The following is a 17,068-nucleotide window of genomic DNA, read 5'->3' on the forward strand; positions in this document are numbered from 1 at the left end:
TCAACAAGACAGTAGATCAAAAATTTAGGAGTCCTAAATTTAGGACTGACACGCCCATTATTTTGAAGATTTTCTCCTAAATAGGCGTGTTACGAGCTACTTTTAGCCTTAAGATGTTTTGTGAATACGGGCCCAGGTCTGTTTGTATGAAGGCTCAGGTGCTATTTCAACAAGACAGAAAAAAAAACATAAGATTAGGAAGGCTGGTCTTATCCTGTTTGCACTGTTTTTATCTATTCTTATGGATGTATTTGGCACAAAGTCTAAAGTTACATTTAAAATATTTTCTGAGTCCAGAGCTTCTATCTTAAACAAGTTCGTCACACCTTTACATCATCAATAAAACATGTCAGTGATAGTCATGAGTGTTCATTTAGCAAGAGATTGTATGCTACAGTGAACTTGGCAAACATCTGCAGTACATTCAGTTTTTTGGACCCAGGACAATGTTTATAGTACATTGTTTACCATTTGAGTTAACAGCACTGACATTAAATTTAAATAAGCTTTATTTAAATTTAGATAAACTAAAAAATGTATTCTTAACAGACAAACACCTTGCTTTACTATTATACATTTATGATTCCTTTTTTCAACAGTTTCTTTTTTATGATTCCCTTTGAACACCTACTCCTTCAGTATTTATATTAAAAAGATTTTGAAATGGTACACTTTTGCCAGAAGGATCCCCTGCTACTAACCAGAACTATACATGGGTTGATCTCACTAAGGAATGAAGGTGGGTCACGCACACACTGAGGTGTGCTCACGCTGCCGCTGATTCTCTTGTGTTTGATGTGCTTTTGTTTCATAAAATAATTCTCCGTTCACCAAATCTATTGTCTATAGAGAGCATCTGTTCCCAAGGCAACGCCTATCTGTGGTCAGAGGCCAGCCACTCCCTGTCCCGGGACGCAACACAAATGTCAAGTTTCTTCTTTTGTAAATGCAAATCTGACCACTTAGGGTCTGCACTGCTGATTAATAAGAAAAACAATTTTTTTTAGAAGGTTGAATTTTTTTTACAGTGAATTTTTACTTCAAATTATCGTCATGCTAATGCTCAAAGTACATATTGTATGATTGGTGGATTGTTTCGTACTTCATATTTTCGTACCACATACTATTCAAAAGTTCAGAAAGGTCAGTAACATTTTTAATATTTTTGCGAGAAGTCTCCTTTGTTCATCAAGGCTGCATGTATTTGATCAAAAATACAGTAAAACTGTAATATTGTGAAAAATATTACAATTTAAAATGTTTCTATTTTATTCCTGTGATGCAAAGCTGAATTTTCAGCCTCATTACTTCAGCAGAAATCACTCTATGCTGATTTGCTGCTCAAGAACTTCTCAATGTTGAAAACATGTGCTGCTTAAACCATGATACTATTTTTTCAAGATTCCCTGAGGCTGTGCTTGGTAAATTCTGACCATAAATCAAATAGTCTGACTACAGTATGCCTCTTTTATCCAGATCTGATTTGATTTGTTGAACAATGGCTCTGAAACCCTGAGTCTGAAAGTGAATTTCATCACAGTGTCATGATTGTGTCTGTATTTAACATTCAAATGTTACTGCCATCAGCCATGTGCAGCCATCACTTCCTCTAAGGATGTTCATTTGAAAAGCATCCATTGAAACTCTCTGTTTGCAATAAAAAGCCCCATCTGTTTTTGTGTCATTCTAGATTCAAAACTGTGTTATTTTAGTATTATTTATATACTATTATAGTATGTATTCATATTTGAGTTTTCATTTTAGTTTTTAAGTTTTAGTAATTCAGTTTTGTCATTTTTATTACTTTTTGATATTACTATAGCTTTAGTTTGAATTATTTAAGTTTTAGTCATTTTAGTATTTCAATTTAAACTTAAGGTAGTTGACAAGGCAACATTTCTCATATTTGTTGTAAGTTTTTTTTATGCAGATTTTTTTTAAGTTGTCTTGCTATCAATAGTAATATAACAAAATTACGTTCTATAATGGTTGTACTTCTCCAACACAGGCTGTATACAAAGTAGTAATGTTCTTAATTAAATGTTCATTGCAGCTACTGCCCACAAAACACTAACGTGTGGACATCAAACACTCAGAATCAGGCCTCGCTGTGTCTGTCCATGCCTCCTTTAAATCTTGCCTTTTACATCATGAATTATTTACCTTCCCCCCACCCCTAAATCTCCTTCCAACACCCCTCAGATCTGCAGATTCACTGTCAGCTGTGCTTGGAGTCTTGCTGAGAAGCCCTGGTGTCCACACCCTTTGTGTGGAGCCTGATTGTGCAAGATAAGCATAGTCATCGCTATGAATTTAACGTAATCTAAAATAGCCAAATGCTTAGGTAAATGTTTGATACACAAATAGTATTCCCCACATTTTGTTTTTTTTAATAAATATCTGCTCAACTAAAATATAGTTGTATACAGCTAATATTGCCTATAGAGATGTTCCCAAAGTTTAAAGAATACCAATGCGAGAGAGTTAAAGCACCTCATATTTAGCAGGAGCCCCCCTCCTGTTCCCATGCGCTGCAGTGCAATTGGAACCAGCTGCTGCTGCTATGTACCCTGAGCAGCAGCACGGCTACATTGCCATGGCTATGGATCCACGCTTGGGATTGTGGGAAGGCCTGGGTTTCCGGGTCACTGCAGACGAGGCTTCAGGAGAGAGATATCATGCAAATAAATGCAGCCACATTCGTAATATTGTCAGATTATCTCTCTGATCTTAAAGCCTGGAGCTTAAAAATGCTGTTCTTAGCTAGCTTTTAAGATTAAATAAGTGCTGAATGGGTAAGACTAACAGATCTCTGAATTCAAGTACATGCTTACATGGGGGGGGGGTCCCAATTTATTGAATAAATAAAATAGGAAAGATAAACATATTAACAACATTGCAAGCTATATATTACAGGGGGGAAATGTGTAAAAAATGAACCTTTAGGGTTCATAAAAGGTGCATATTAGTTGGAGGACACTGAAAAAATGGTATAGGATTTACTTTAAAACAGTTTTCACTCAGAAATTGTTGGTAAATTTCACAAATAATTATATATATATATATTTTATTTTATTTATTTATTTATTTTTTTCGTTTATTGTTTTAGTACATCAAGTTCAAATAAATTAAAATGAGAACTGTTGCCTTGGCCAACAAGCTGTAATAAAACCTTTTTTATTTTTTATTTTAAATTTCAGTTATTTTTTATTTCAGTCAAGTTTATTTTATTTCAAGTACTGAAAATGCTTTTTTTTATGGTTTTAATTTTAGTTTCAATTTTAATTAACTATAATAATTCTGGTAATATGTACTCTTAAGGTATATTATGAACCTTTTAAGGGTAAATAAGGTACAAAGTTAAGGTACTGCCACAGTGACAAGCTGTTGTGCCCCTAAATGTACAATTTATTTTATTTATAGTATTAAGATTTTTTTCTGAAAGTGTTCTGATGTTTCTCAGAATCAGGTCTCAATATGTAGCATTAATGAACATTTATTTTACATGGCAACAGAAAAACCTCGGCCTCAAAAGGCATGTACCTTACATAATTGTAATCAATTATACATATATGTCTTCTATTATACATGTGCAGATCACCAATTCAGCCAATTTACAGGCATAAAGCCGATCCTTAAGCCATGAAGACTTCATCATGAACTAAGCATGCAGAGATCACCACATATAGTTAAATAGTTGTCATTTGCAAAAATAATAGATGATCATTTAATCAGGATCTGATTGAAAATTGTGCGGTTTTATGTGAAATAATGTAACTAGAATGATTTACACTGAAGAGACCATTCCTGACCAATATTCATTTTAGACAATGATTTTCCTTAAATGTCTTTTGTTTGCACCTCAGCTTATCTTATTAACAGTATCTGCTCATAAATCAAAGATGACACAGAAATAAGTCTGCCCTCTGTCCTCTGCACAGCTACCCCATTTAATTATTGATTTTTTTCTCCATAGCCTTAGGAAGTAGAAGCTATAAGCCACATTTACCACATGCGGCAAAGTCTGCATTTATAATGCCACGGAGAACACCACAAAAACACTGTTTTAGAAAACTGTTTCTTGCCAGCTGGCAATTACCTGAAACATACTCAATCATGTTGCTTGTTAAGTAATCTGAATATGCCCATGTTATGCAGTCTCTCACAAACAGATAAGATTTCATGAGTGGAAGTTGTCTGATCTAGAATCAGATTTATGAATGGTCTTCTCCTATTCGTTGTGAAACTCCCTTTCTCGGACAATAATCCCAGGCAGAATTTTGGTGAATTTTATATCTCTATATGAATAGATGTTTATTTGCTGTTTACACCTCAACGGCACACTCATGGGAGTGTGAGTCACAGCACTGCGCTCAATGACAACAGTCAAGGCATGTCATCGGGATAACATTTTCTTTATCGTGAAAACAAAGAGAAAATAACACCAAATGTGAAACTGTCCAAATTCATCTGAGGTCATTGTACAGCTGAAACCCCGGGGTCGGTCTTCTGGGAACAGTTAAGCAACTGAGACTAAAAGAAAGCAAAATAGCTTCATTGCAGTGATGAATCACAGACTGGTCTGTCTGGCCACAGTTACACAGCGGTGGACTGAATACAGCTATTTCAGCTGAGTCAAGGGAGCTGTGAAAATAGGCGGGAAGTGACCCTGTTGTTCTCATCCCATGAAAACGTCATTGCACTTTTCCTATTGGACCAGGACCATTTATCTTTATTAAATGCAAGTTAAGTAACAAAAGAGTCCAATCATGTTACTGTCAAAAGAGGAAGATTTGTCACAGTTTAAGTGAAAGACCTCATTTAGCTATCACTATAAATCAAACAAAGCACAATAAGATGTATGAAAACATTTGCAGTGCCATTAAGTGGTTAAGACCTGTAATGACCATCTTTATGTTGCAAGAAAGAGTCTGTGGAATGATACTTTGCTGAAGTGAAATCAATGACATTGATTGAAGCCACAATTCCTTTTGGGTAAACATCTTGTCAGTCTATTCCGGTGGGAATAGGTCTGAGATCTTTTCAGACGTTACATTAGGGCACTTTTAATATGATCATAATTGCAGTGAGTTCTTATTTTCATTATTTCACACCTTAATTAGCTATGTAATGAAAGCTTACTTTTTGCCAAACTGTTTAAAATCAAACTGATTTATTAATATTTGTTATTTTAATCTCTGTAAATAATAGGAGCAATATGTCAGTACATAAATAAAGAACATAAATTATAGTATTCTAATAGGTATGTGATACCAATTTAAATGGGTAAACAAAAAACCACGCCTTCTTTCTTTGCATGCACATTTGGGCCACATTATGCAAATATTTCCACATAGTGAGGTAGATATGTGGGGGCGTGTTAGAACGAGCCATTTTAGGGGGGCGTGGCAGAGTCTTAACTTTGATAAAGAATATCTCTTTGGGCTTGAGACTTTAGTCTTTACAACTTCAGGGATCTTATCGATGCACAATCAGCTTGTAACACTCCAAAGAGAAAGGAAAACTTGAAATCGCATCATTATGACCCCTTTAAGTGTGGACGTCATTTTATCTTGGATGCTCCGCTAGTCGCCGTACTACTGCTGCTGCAACTCTTCTGTAAGCCTCAGCCTGCAAAACAGAGACATTTGCATAAACATATTAGAAAATTATTTCAGATCAGTTCTATAAACTTTCGTTACTTGTATACGCTGTCTGATTGAAGTCTGCCAGTTGATTAGTTTAACATTTTATGACTACAGTACATTCAAAGTGATTCATATTTGCGTGACTGTTTAGAAATAACCACATTTCAACATAAAATAGAAAGTCTCAAGGAGCATTTAAAATAGAATTAGTACTAAACATTAGGGCACTTTTAATATGATCATAATTGCAGTGAGTTCTTATTTTCATTATTTCACACCTTAATTAGCTATGTAATGAAAGCTTACTTTTTGCCAAACTGTTTAAAATCAAACTGATTTATTAATATTTGTTATTTTAATCTCTGTAAATAATATGAGCAATATGTCAGTACATAAATAAAGAACATAAATTATAGTATTCTAATAGGTATGTGATACCAACTTAAATGGGTAAACAAGGCATATTAGAATGATTTCTGAAGGATCATGTGACTCTGAAGACTGGAGTAATGGTGCTGAAAATTCAGTTTTGACATCTCAGGAATTAATTATAATTTTTTAATCAAATGAATGCAGCTTTGGTGAGCAGAAAATACTTATTTAAATACACATTTAAAATCTTACCAACCCCACACTTTTGATCACTTTTGAACAGTAGTCTACATAAAATAACACTCTTGCACTATAACTATTTTTCAGTCATGCACTTACCAAGGAATTCCAAAATTCACAAGTGGTCTCATTAAGTTCTCTGAAAATGAAGAAAAGAGAGAAAAAAAGTATCATATATGAATGGCAAACAAGTTTTCTTATTAAACATGATATATTTTGTTTACAAAGCAAATGCGGCCACAACACTCACTGTCTGTTAATTCAGGGTTTCCTTTTAGGTTCATTAACTTTGGAATGGAGGGGCCATAGACATCAGCATCTAGAAGACCCACCGATTTACTCTACATGCAACAGCGGTACGAAAAAAGATATTACTAAAGGCAAATCATCTAATAAAAAGTGCAATCCTTTTGTGCTTTCAATACGATGGCTAAGACAGGGGTTATCTGAATGTTACCTGATCATTAGCCATAAGTCCAAGAGCAAGATTCACTGTGAAGACATTAAACTAATTAAGGGTTTCAGAGAAAGACTGGCAGTTGATTAAAGAGTAAAACAAACAGATTGGAGCTGATTGTGGCATGAAACAAACAAAGGTCAATGAATGCAAAAGACAACAGACCTGCTGTTGTGGACTTTCCCACCCCTCCTTTCCCCGATGCAACAACAATGACCTCTTTGACTCCAGCTATGGGCTTCTGTTTGGGCAAACCTCGTGCCATGTGCTGCCTCTGTCTCTCCTGCAGAGCTCGTTCACCAGCACCTGAAGTCTAAACAGAAAAGAGTGGGACATATATGTGTCAGTAACACAGTCTAGACTGTAATGTAGTTAGGTTTATGCATCTATACAGAATTAATAATTAGGAAACCTGTAATCACTAACGTACATTTAATTAATTAATTAGGTTTACTTACCTTGAAGCGGATTTCATGTCGATTTTGATGTGAAGGTCCAAATCTGCTAGGCAAACGTGGTGTGCCTATAATAATATTTGAGGACAATGTATATATTTGCAAAAGCCGTTTGTAGCTGTCGAGTAATTTAATCATCTTATAAAGCTTCCAGAGTCGAGATCTCAGACTGCGTCACGAGCAAAACAAAGACATGAGACACCGCTGTGACACTCGTTTAGTACTGGTTTGCATTTTTTAATAAATCATTTAATATCACAAATACAGCATGTTTTATATATATATATATATATATATAGATGGCATGAGCTGTTGTGAAGTACCGTCGCACCGTCGACTGTTGATGGCGTAGGTTGTTTGGCTTCTCACGCGGAACCGGAAGCGGAACCCCCTGTAGTTCCACAGTTCATTTCCATAACCAATGAACTCGTGAGGTTCATTCAAAATAAACTTCTGTTATTTGTAATGCTTCGGAATTAAACTGATCACTGACATTGAACTCGGCCGTTTGCGGCTTATTTCGTAGCAATGTCCGAGAGAACAGAGAACTGCATGAAAGCGCGAGTGATTCTCCAGCAGGGTCTGCATGCACGACTGCAGGTCCAACCTCCAGAAGCTGGGAGTGAGGCTGAATGGGTTGAGGTATCGGAAAAATATGTAAATAATTAACCTTAACCACAATTCTAGTTTTTGTCCAACTAATGGCCTGTCTAATGTAATTCGGGTTATTCAGATTAATAGGGGAATGGTTATCTACATCTGCTTTTTCAAAGGTGCGACTGAAGATATAATCCCCAACATGGGTATGCAATTGCTCCTGTCTCACATTTGCAATAAAAACATATAGATGCATTAATTCTGAAATAGAATATAAACTAGGCCAGGGGTAGGCAAGGTCGGTCCTAGAGAGCCGCAGAGTTCAGCTCCAACCCTAATCAAACACACCTGAGCAAGCTAATCAATGTCTTCAGGATTACTAAAGCTATATGCAGGTGAGTTTTGTTTTCAGGGTTGGAGCTGAACTCTGCAGGACTGCGGCTCTCTAGGACTGAACTAGGCTATATTTAATTGACACCTGTTTTTCCTACTCAGTGAACACACTGCTGAACATGAAGCTTTGTGAAACAGAATCTGGAAAGTACACCTCGGTGCTTCAGCTACCAGGCAGTGTTCTCATAGTACCGCAAGCTACGCTTGGAGGAAAACCAAAAGGAAAAGGGATGCAATACCATGGCAACATTGGGAAAGATGAAGGCTTGAAGCTCTACAACAGCTTTGTAACACCTCGGTGCTTCAGCTACCAGGCAGTGTTCTCATAGTACCGCAAGCGACGCTTGGAGGAAAACCAAAAGGAAAAGGGATGCAATACCATGGCAACATTGGGAAAGATGAAGGCTTGAAGCTCTACAACAGCTTTGTGTCTCATTGTCAAAGTGAACTCTCAACCTGCAAGAACAGTGACACTGTTACAGAGGTCAAACATGGAACGTATGGAAACAGACAAGTCTTGAAGCTGGATACAAATGGACCTTATACTCATCTAATGGAGTTTTAAGAACTGTGCCATTTTCATTTGTTTGTAGATCAGTAATGTATGGGTGTATGAAGGACATGAACGTATACAGATCATCCAGAACTGTTAATACACGTTCATAGCTCCACTCCTAATTAAAATGTTAGGCTTACACCTGGTGTCTGTTTTTGTGTTATCTTGTGTTGTGATTCTTTTGTGTTTTTTAGGTATGTTAAGCATATCTATCTATCATTGTACTTATCTGATCAAATAGTCCATAAATCAGCCGTGATATGTTTATTTGGCTGCTATTCAAATATAGTTGGACATCTCCAGTTCCAGTTGAAATATCAATCACAAGGTAATCCAGATTTACCCAATCTACCTACATATAAAAAGTCATTACAGTAAAGGGAAAATAATGTTGCATAAATTGGATACATTTCTTTGTACTGCAGAAAAAGACACAAATTGTATTATTATTAGTAGTATACAGCAAATTATAGTTTTACATTTTTTTGTTTTCTTGTTCGCAGAGGATAACGCCCATATTTCACACACACACGAATGACCATAACCCTAAAAAGATTGTGCTTTAAAAATAGACCTGCTACTTATTTCATTTGCATAGTTAATTGAATTCCATATTAAACTGAAAATAGAAAAACGCCGGTTTTTATTAGAGCCTCACAAATCATTCTCGACGTGTCATTTTGCTCATTCACACTTAATCAGTGAATGCCACGCATTGGATTCACTTTGGCCGCATGTCCCTCTCCTGTCCAGCGGGTGACAGTAAAGTGCAGACATTTCCAATATCTCCCAAACCAACAATCCAGAACAGTTTATGGAAATGCACAACAAGCATGAGCTGGAAAGCATTAGGATCCTTGCAATGATGAGCAAGATCATTTCTCATACTGCGACATGTCAACACGACCAGACTGCAAGGTCTTAAATCCTGTGAGGATTAATGATTTATTAGTTAAACTGTCTTTATAGTGGATTCGCAACTTTGATAATGACTCATTGTCTTCATCAAGAAAGCTGCTAATGGACGGCAGACAGAAGGAGCATTGCACTCAAAGACAAGACACATCAGCTGTAAGACACCGAAAAACATGTAAGGCAAACGAGGGGTCTGAGTGCCTTTCCCAGCCTTCTAATGAGACTTCTAATGGGGCAAATAAAAGGATCCCCAAGCGAGGAGGACACCTCGATTCTCCCTCCAAAGATGATCATGTGTCAGTTTATACTCTGGTGCTGGTGCTTGTGCTCTCTGTATGTACACGCTTTTACAAAATCACTGAGCCTCCACATGTATGGTAAGTGTTAGTTGTGTACAGTTGTGATTATAACCCTACTATCAATGCACGATCAATAAACATAGTCCATTTGCAGTTGGGATGAGACTCATTTCGGGAAAATGGGAAGCTATTACATTAACCGCACCTTCTTCTTTGATGTCCATCCACCTCTTGGAAAGGTATGGGTTACAGTGCATGTAGACCCACGCTTGCTGCAATAAAATCTGAATTTATTATTCTTCTGTCAATTTTTGTGTAGTTTGTCGTGTGTGACTCTAAAGGATGTTTCTACACTCATTGCTCAGATGCTGATCGGCCTCGCTGGATACCTGACAGGCTATGATGGCACCTTTCCCTTCATAAAACCAGGGGACAAATACGAGCACCACAACTATTGGGGGATGAGAGCAGTAAATCCCACTTCATTTCATGCATATCTTTAAGATGGTGTTAACGTTTAAGTTATCATTATATAGTTTTTTTTTTAGTTTATGTAGTTTAAAAGATCATTTTTGCTAATGCAAATGCTTTTTAATTTCACCATGCAAAATTGTAGCTTAGTAGAGTTCAAAAATGCAAATATTGATTTTTTTTGTAAGTTCAAAAGTTATTCTGATTACGAATGGGCATGATGTTTCTTTTCTTTTATTTTTATTTTTTCTTTGCATTGCTGATCTATCATTCTTTAATCCCTGTGATGAATTCCTTTGTGTTTAGTTCTGTGCAGCTCTTGGTTCCTGTCTTCCTCCTTTTGCCTTCCTTATTGTCCTGGAGCTGTCACACTCTACACCAGCAGCGCTCATCGCAGCCTCTCTGCTTATCTTTGGTGAGTGTGGTAGTGATCATCAACACAGAGCTGGCCTGTATACAGTGAGGGCATTACTACGATGATCTAAATCGACTGATCTGTTTTACAACAGACACGGGCTGTATCACCCTGTCTCAGTACATTCTCCTGGATCCCATTCTAATGTTTTTCATCGTGGGCTCTGTTCTCTGCATGGTCCGATTCAACACACAGAGACTCAGGTAGAGGAATCTGAAGCATCTCTCTATGTAGCTTTACGGTTTGAGTTTGTGTACCTAATATAATGCACATTTTCTTTCTTGTCTCTAGGCCTTTCAGCTTCTCCTGGTGGTTCTGGCTGCTTCTGACGGGGTTCTGCCTCTCAGGGTCTCTGGGGGTAAAGTTTGTGGGGCTGTTTGTCATCCTCTTGGTGGGAATTAACACAGCATTTGATCTGTGGAGGCTGCTTGGGGACCTCAGCTTGTCTCTGGTATGAATGAGTACCAGTTACGCGATTGAATATAGTCTCAAATATACACACCATTTAAAAGTTTGGGATCAGGAAGGTTTTTAATGTTTTTGAAAGAAGTCTCTTTTGTTCAACAAGGCTGCATTTATTTGATCAACAATACTGTACAAACAGTAATACTGTGAAATATTACAATTTAAAATAGCCATTTACTACGTGAATATATTAGAAAATATTTATATGTAATTTATTTCTGTGATGTCAAAGCACAGCAGTCATTACTCTACCCTTCAGTGTCACATGATCCTTCAGAAATCATTCTAATATGTTGATTTGCTGCTCAAGAAACATTTATTATTATTAATATTGGAAACCGTTGTGCTGCGTATTATTTTTGTGGAAATAGAATTTTTTAAGAACAGCATTAATTTGAAATCAAAATCTTTTGTAACATTGTAAAAGTCTTTACTGTCACTTGATCAATTTAATGCATCCTTGCTGAGAAAAAATCTTACTGATTTCAAACTTTTGAACGTTAGTGATTTATTATTATTAATATTGGAAACCGTTGTGCTGCGTATTATTTTTGTGGAAATAGAATTTTTTAAGAACAGCATTAATTTGAAATCGAAATCTTTTGTAACATTGTAAAAGTCTTTACTGTCACTTGATCAATTTAATGCATCCTTGCTGAGAAAAAATCTTACTGATTTCAAACTTTTGAACGTTAGTACATGTTGGGGATGATAATATTTTCTTGTTTTTTCACTAGGTGGATTTTGGGAAGCACTTATTAGCTCGGGTTTTCGGGTTGATAATGCTCCCATTGTTCCTGTACACTACAATATTTGCCGTCCACTTCGTTGTCTTAAACCGAAGGTATGTTTGAACCAATATTAATTTTCTATTTTATTATTAAAGCAGTTCATTGGTCATTAATACAGTCAAATAAAACGCTAAAGCTTTGTTCTTTTCAACACACAGCGGTCCTGGGGATGGTTTCTTCAGCTCTTCTTTCCAGTCTCGCTTGATTGGAAACAATCTGCACAACGCCTCCATGCCGGAGTGTAAGAACAACTTGAGCTCAATATTTGGCATTTTTACTGCTTATGTTTCTTTTATTACTTAACCGAAGGTATGTTTGAACCAATATTAATTTTCTATTTTATTATTAAAGCAGTTCATTGGTCATTAATACAGTAAAATAAAACGCTAAAGCTTTGTTCTTTTCAACACACAGCGGTCCTGGGGATGGTTTCTTCAGCTCTTCTTTCCAGTCTCGCTTGATTGGAAACAATCTGCACAACGCCTCCATGCCGGAGTGTAAGAACAACTTGAGCTCAATATTTGGCATTTTTACGGCTTATGTTTCTTTTATTACTTAAAAAAAACCTTACTGAATTGTGAAAAGATTCCATTTAATGACAATATTATCCTGGCTTGTACTCCTCCCTCACACAGATCTGGCATATGGCTCTGTCATAACCGTGAAGAATCTGCGAATAGCAGGAGGGTATCTGCACTCTCACTGGCACCTTTACCCAGAAGGGGTTGGAGCTCACCAGCAGCAGGTCAGCTCACCCTCATTTACTCCTAACAGACAGTTAGACAACAGTACTGCTGTAACATTATCTGGAAGATTTCAAGATGAAAAACTGATCTGTGATCATTATTTTGGTTCAAAATCTCTAATTATGCTACCGTTAAAAGTTCGGAGTAAGAAAATATTAAGCAGCACACTGTTATCAACATTGCTGAAGATAATAATAAGAAACGTTTCTTGAGCAGCAAATCAGCATATTAGAATGATTTCTGAAGTATCATGTGACACTGAAGACTGGAGTAATGATGCTGAAAATTCAACTTTGCCATTACAGGAATAAATTCGATTTTAAAATATAATAAAACCATTCTTTTAAATTGTAATAATATCTCACAAGATTAAATAAATGCAGCCTTGGTGATCATAACAGACTTCTTTCACAGCATTCATATAATCTTACCAACACCAAACTAGTGTATCTAAATGTGTATATTTGATATATGGCCTGAGAAATAGAATTTTTTAAGAACAGCATTAATTTGAAATCGAAATCTTTTGTAACATTGTAAAAGTCTTTACTGTCACTTGATCAATTTAATGCATCCTTGCTGAGAAAAAATCTTACTGATTTCAAACTTTTGAACGTTAGTACATGTTGGGGATGATAATATTTTCTTGTTTTTTCACTAGGTGGATTTTGGGAAGCACTTATTAGCTCGGGTTTTCGGGTTGATAATGCTCCCATTGTTCCTGTACACTACAATATTTGCCGTCCACTTCGTTGTCTTAAACCGAAGGTATGTTTGAACCAATATTAATTTTCTATTTTATTATTAAAGCAGTTCATTGGTCATTAATACAGTCAAATAAAACGCTAAAGCTTTGTTCTTTTCAACACACAGCGGTCCTGGGGATGGTTTCTTCAGCTCTTCTTTCCAGTCTCGCTTGATTGGAAACAATCTGCACAACGCCTCCATGCCGGAGTGTAAGAACAACTTGAGCTCAATATTTGGCATTTTTACTGCTTATGTTTCTTTTATTACTTAAAAAAACCTTACTGAATTGTGAAAAGATTCCATTTAATGACAATATTATCCTGGCTTGTACTCCTCCCTCACACAGATCTGGCATATGGCTCTGTCATAACCGTGAAGAATCTGCGAATAGCAGGAGGGTATCTGCACTCTCACTGGCACCTTTACCCAGAAGGGGTTGGAGCTCACCAGCAGCAGGTCAGCTCACCCTCATTTACTCCTAACAGACAGTTAGACAACAGTACTGCTGTAACATTATCTGGAAGATTTCAAGATGAAAAACTGATCTGTGATCCTTATTTTGGTTCAAAATATCTAATTATGCTACCGTTAAAAAGTTCGGAGTAAGAAAGAAAATATTAAGCAGCACACTGTTATCAACATTGCTGAAGATAATAATAAGAAACGTTTCTTGAGCAGCAAATCAGCATATTAGAATGATTTCTGAAGTATCATGTGACACTGAAGACTGGAGTAATGATCCTGAAAATTCAACTTTCCCATTACAGGAATAAATTAGATTTTAAAATATAATAAAACCGTTTTTAAATTGTAATAATATCTCACAAGATTAAATAAATGCAGCCTTGGTGATTATAACAGACTTCTTTCACAGCATTCAAATAATCTTACCAACACCAAACTAGTGTATCTAAATGTGTATATTTGATATATGGCCTGAATTTATTATTTATTCTGTTAGGTGATCCGTTTCTAACAGAATGATAAATCATATTCCTGTCTAAATCTATTTTTCAACTTACCTCATGTAGGTTACAGGCTATTTGCACAAAGATTACAACAACCTGTGGTTGGTCAAGAGACCTGACAACTCTGACGGTGAGTTCTTGAACAGGTTTGTATTATATTTCTAGAGAGACACTGCACATGAATCAATAACTTCTGTACTCTACTAAGATCTCACTGGGCCACCAGAACTGATCCGACATGGTGACATCATTAGACTGGAACACAAAGAGTACGTATCAGGTCTTTGTAAAAGTAACATGATAATGATCGAAAAGAATGTTAGTTTAAAACAGTGCACTCCTGATCTTCTTCATCAGAACTACAAGGAATCTTCATAGTCATTTCCATGAAGCTCCACTGACCAAAAAACACCTGCAGGTCACAGGTTATGGCATTGTGAGTACTATTTCTTTCTTTTTTTTCATTAAATGTTACCATTCATGTATTATTATGTTTTGGCATTATTATAGAAACTATGTTCCACTATTACGTTGATTAGGTGGGTTTGTGTTCTATCAGATTAATAGATTCGGCTTTGTTTTGATTTAGTTTTTATTTTCTGATTGTATCATCACCAGCAAAAGGATGATCTTGTGCTTCTAGATAACAGCAAATTTCAGCACAACTTTAAACCTCCAAATGAATGTTGAGCATTTTATGTAAGTACAAATACAGTAGCATCACAAATTCCAAACAATAATGGCTTTTCATTTCAGAATGGAAGCGGAGACATGAATGACTTGTGGCAGGTGGAGGTGTGTGGAGGGAAGAAAGGAGATCCGGTGAAGGTGCTGCGCAGTAAAGTGCGTTTTCTCCATTGCTCTACAGGCTGTGTGCTCTGCTCCTCTGGAAAGACCCTTCCCAAGTGGTGAGAGCGTTCATTCAGCAAAAACCTTAGATCTGTGGCCAGTTGCATAAACATAGACTGTGTCTTAAGAACTAGTTTGACCAACTAGCAGTTAGCCAAGAGACAATCAGTCTCACTTTTCTGATTAAAATTGGGCCAGTCTACCTTTTTGTTATTGACTTTAAACAGTTATGACCAATCTAGAAGAAAACAAATTAGATGGCAAAACTTTTAAGAGTCTAAGCAGTTTATGCAACCGGCCCCTGGTCTGTAGCGCATGACATACCACAGAAAACCATTTTAACTGCATATTACTCTTCTACAGGGGATGGGAACAAGTGGAGGTCACATGTAGCCCATATGTCAAAGAGACCCCCAGCACTCAGTGGAACATTGAGGATCTCATCAATCCTAAACGTGTGTTCATATAGCTGCTTTTTAAAAATATGATAATTGGCAGAAATGTGCCATTGGATGGGTTTTACCTCATCTTTTTATGTCTGCAGTGCCCAACATCAGTCTTTCAGTGCTCAAACCAACTTTCCTGGAGATCCTCTGGGAGTCTCATATCGTGATGATCAGGGTAAGATTCTTCTAAAGGAAAATCTACCCCTTAAAATGTTGTTTTTGCATCAGAATGGTTCATGATTTTAAGTATATGGGTTTAAGTTTAGTAAAACTTGTATTTTTGTTTAGGGAAACAGTGGTTTGAAGCCCAAAGACAACGAGATGAACTCTAAGCCCTGGCACTGGCCCATCAACTATCAGGTATGTTGTGTAAGAAGTGTTAGACACTATTTTGAAAGAGTTTTATTTTAGTATTAATTATATAATGTTATAATAATTATTAATATTTTGAATAAGCTTTAACTTTTATATTTTTGCTTTTGTCATTTTTTAAATCATATCTAATTTTTTTTATTTTTGTTTTATTTTTAGTAATTAGTAATTTTTAGTTAATGGCCAAGACAACATTTCTAATTTATTTTATTTGAGTTTTTATTTCTATTGAAAACTTTCTAATGAAAATGTTTTTTATTAATTTATTTTATTAGTTTTGTTAAAAGTTTAGTTAAAGGAACACTCCACTATTTTTTAAAATAGGCGCATTTTCCAACTCCCCTAGAGTTAAACAGTTGAGTTTTACCGTTTTCGAATCCATTCAGCCGATCTCCGAGACTGGCGGTAGCATTTTTAGCTGTAGCTTAGCATAGATCATTGAATCTGATTAGACCGTTAGCATCTCGCTCAAAAATGACCAAAGAGTTTCTATATTTTTCCTATTTAAAACTTGACTTCTGTAGTTACATCGTGTACTAAGAAAAATTAAAAGTTGCGATTTTCTAGGCCGATATGGCGAGGAACTATACTCTCATTCCGGCGTAATAATCAAGGAACTTTGCTGCCGTACCATGGGTGCAGCAGGCGCAATGATATTACGCAGCACCTGAAAATAGGCTAACTTCCGTCAACATAACCAACGTGACCATCTGCTTGCACAGGGAGCGTGCTGGGGACTATTTTCAGGCATTGCGTAATATCATTGCGCCTGCTGCACCCATGGTACGGCAGCAAAGTTCCTTGATTATTACGCCGGAATGAGAGTATAGTTCCTCGCCATATCGGCCTAGAAAATCGCAACTTTT

General features: G+C 36.4%; 3 protein-coding genes across 7 annotated transcripts in view; 2 read left to right on the forward strand and 1 right to left on the reverse strand.

Annotated features, from left to right (window-relative positions):
• Positions 1 to 6,348: 6,348 nt before the first annotated feature.
• LOC107594853 (iron-sulfur protein NUBPL-like) lies at positions 6,349 to 7,523 on the reverse strand. 2 transcript variants are annotated; one of them, XR_001610201.1, is made up of 6 exons: positions 7,496 to 7,523; positions 7,176 to 7,240; positions 6,883 to 7,030; positions 6,718 to 6,752; positions 6,511 to 6,601; positions 6,349 to 6,399 (listed from the first exon to the last, which is right to left on the reverse strand). XR_001610201.1 is itself a non-coding variant. In XM_016285061.1 (5 exons), the coding sequence occupies exons 1-5, from the start codon at positions 7,308 to 7,310 to the stop codon at positions 6,356 to 6,358; spliced, it is 453 nt and encodes a 150-aa protein (XP_016140547.1). In that variant the 5' UTR covers positions 7,311 to 7,327; the 3' UTR covers positions 6,349 to 6,355. The 2 variants fall into 2 exon arrangements, 1 of the variants encoding a protein (XP_016140547.1); XM_016285061.1 differs by lacking the exon at positions 7,496 to 7,523 and having other exon boundaries at positions 7,176 to 7,327.
• A 162-nt stretch (positions 7,524 to 7,685) lies between these two features.
• Positions 7,686 to 8,848, forward strand: LOC107594854 (probable D-tyrosyl-tRNA(Tyr) deacylase 2). The gene is made up of 4 exons (XM_016285062.1): positions 7,686 to 7,814; positions 7,906 to 7,975; positions 8,265 to 8,336; positions 8,477 to 8,848. Exons 1-4 carry the CDS (start codon positions 7,701 to 7,703, stop codon positions 8,725 to 8,727), a joined length of 507 nt encoding a protein of 168 aa, XP_016140548.1. The 5' UTR covers positions 7,686 to 7,700; the 3' UTR covers positions 8,728 to 8,848.
• A 655-nt stretch (positions 8,849 to 9,503) lies between these two features.
• LOC107594797 (protein O-mannosyl-transferase 2-like) overlaps positions 9,504 to 17,068 on the forward strand; it is a 12,380-nt gene continuing 4,815 nt past the window's right edge. Inside the window, exons 1-17 of one of the 4 annotated variants that reach the window (XM_016284973.1) lie at positions 9,504 to 9,636; positions 9,729 to 10,010; positions 10,087 to 10,171; positions 10,298 to 10,402; positions 10,710 to 10,818; positions 10,913 to 11,021; positions 11,110 to 11,269; positions 12,021 to 12,127; positions 12,233 to 12,315; positions 12,710 to 12,819; positions 14,599 to 14,665; positions 14,744 to 14,804; positions 14,893 to 14,971; positions 15,292 to 15,443; positions 15,748 to 15,839; positions 15,929 to 16,005; positions 16,119 to 16,190. In XM_016284973.1, the coding sequence (XP_016140459.1) occupies positions 9,533 to 9,636; positions 9,729 to 10,010; positions 10,087 to 10,171; positions 10,298 to 10,402; positions 10,710 to 10,818; positions 10,913 to 11,021; positions 11,110 to 11,269; positions 12,021 to 12,127; positions 12,233 to 12,315; positions 12,710 to 12,819; positions 14,599 to 14,665; positions 14,744 to 14,804; positions 14,893 to 14,971; positions 15,292 to 15,443; positions 15,748 to 15,839; positions 15,929 to 16,005; positions 16,119 to 16,190 (1,854 nt within the window). In that variant the 5' untranslated portion in view covers positions 9,504 to 9,532. Of the gene's footprint in view, positions 9,649 to 9,728; positions 10,011 to 10,086; positions 10,172 to 10,297; positions 10,403 to 10,709; positions 10,819 to 10,912; positions 11,022 to 11,109; positions 11,270 to 12,020; positions 12,128 to 12,232; positions 12,316 to 12,709; positions 12,820 to 14,598; positions 14,666 to 14,743; positions 14,805 to 14,892; positions 14,972 to 15,291; positions 15,444 to 15,747; positions 15,840 to 15,928; positions 16,006 to 16,118; positions 16,191 to 17,068 lie in introns of all 4 variants that reach the window. The other 3 variants (XM_016284974.1, XM_016284975.1, XM_016284976.1) reach the window with 3 other exon arrangements.

The sequence above is a fragment of the Sinocyclocheilus grahami genome, unplaced genomic scaffold, assembly GCF_001515645.1.
Source record: "Sinocyclocheilus grahami isolate Dianchi unplaced genomic scaffold, SAMN03320097.WGS_v1.1 scaffold191.1, whole genome shotgun sequence".
NCBI classification, from domain to species: Eukaryota; Metazoa; Chordata; class Actinopteri; order Cypriniformes; family Cyprinidae; genus Sinocyclocheilus; species Sinocyclocheilus grahami.

What these genes read in the sequence shown, in the direction of transcription:
- LOC107594854 (XM_016285062.1), top strand. Translation starts at nt 7,701, where the DNA reads ATGTCCGAGAGAACAGAGAACTGCATGAAAGCGCGAGTGATTCTCCAG. An exon ending in AGATATAATCCCCAACATGG is followed by an intron (nt 7,976 to 8,264) that starts GTATGCAATTGC and finishes TTTCCTACTCAG; the next exon opens with TGAACACACTGCTGAACATG. An exon ending in CTCGGTGCTTCAGCTACCAG is followed by an intron (nt 8,337 to 8,476) that starts GCAGTGTTCTCA and finishes TTCAGCTACCAG; the next exon opens with GCAGTGTTCTCATAGTACCG.
- LOC107594853 (XM_016285061.1), bottom strand. Translation starts at nt 7,310, where the DNA reads ATGATTAAATTACTCGACAGCTACAAACGGCTTTTGCAAATATATACA. An exon ending in GGGAAAGTCCACAACAGCAG is followed by an intron (nt 6,753 to 6,882) that starts GTCTGTTGTCTT and finishes ATGTCTTCACAG; the next exon opens with TGAATCTTGCTCTTGGACTT. An exon ending in GACTTATGGCTAATGATCAG is followed by an intron (nt 6,602 to 6,717) that starts GTAACATTCAGA and finishes TGTTGCATGTAG; the next exon opens with AGTAAATCGGTGGGTCTTCT.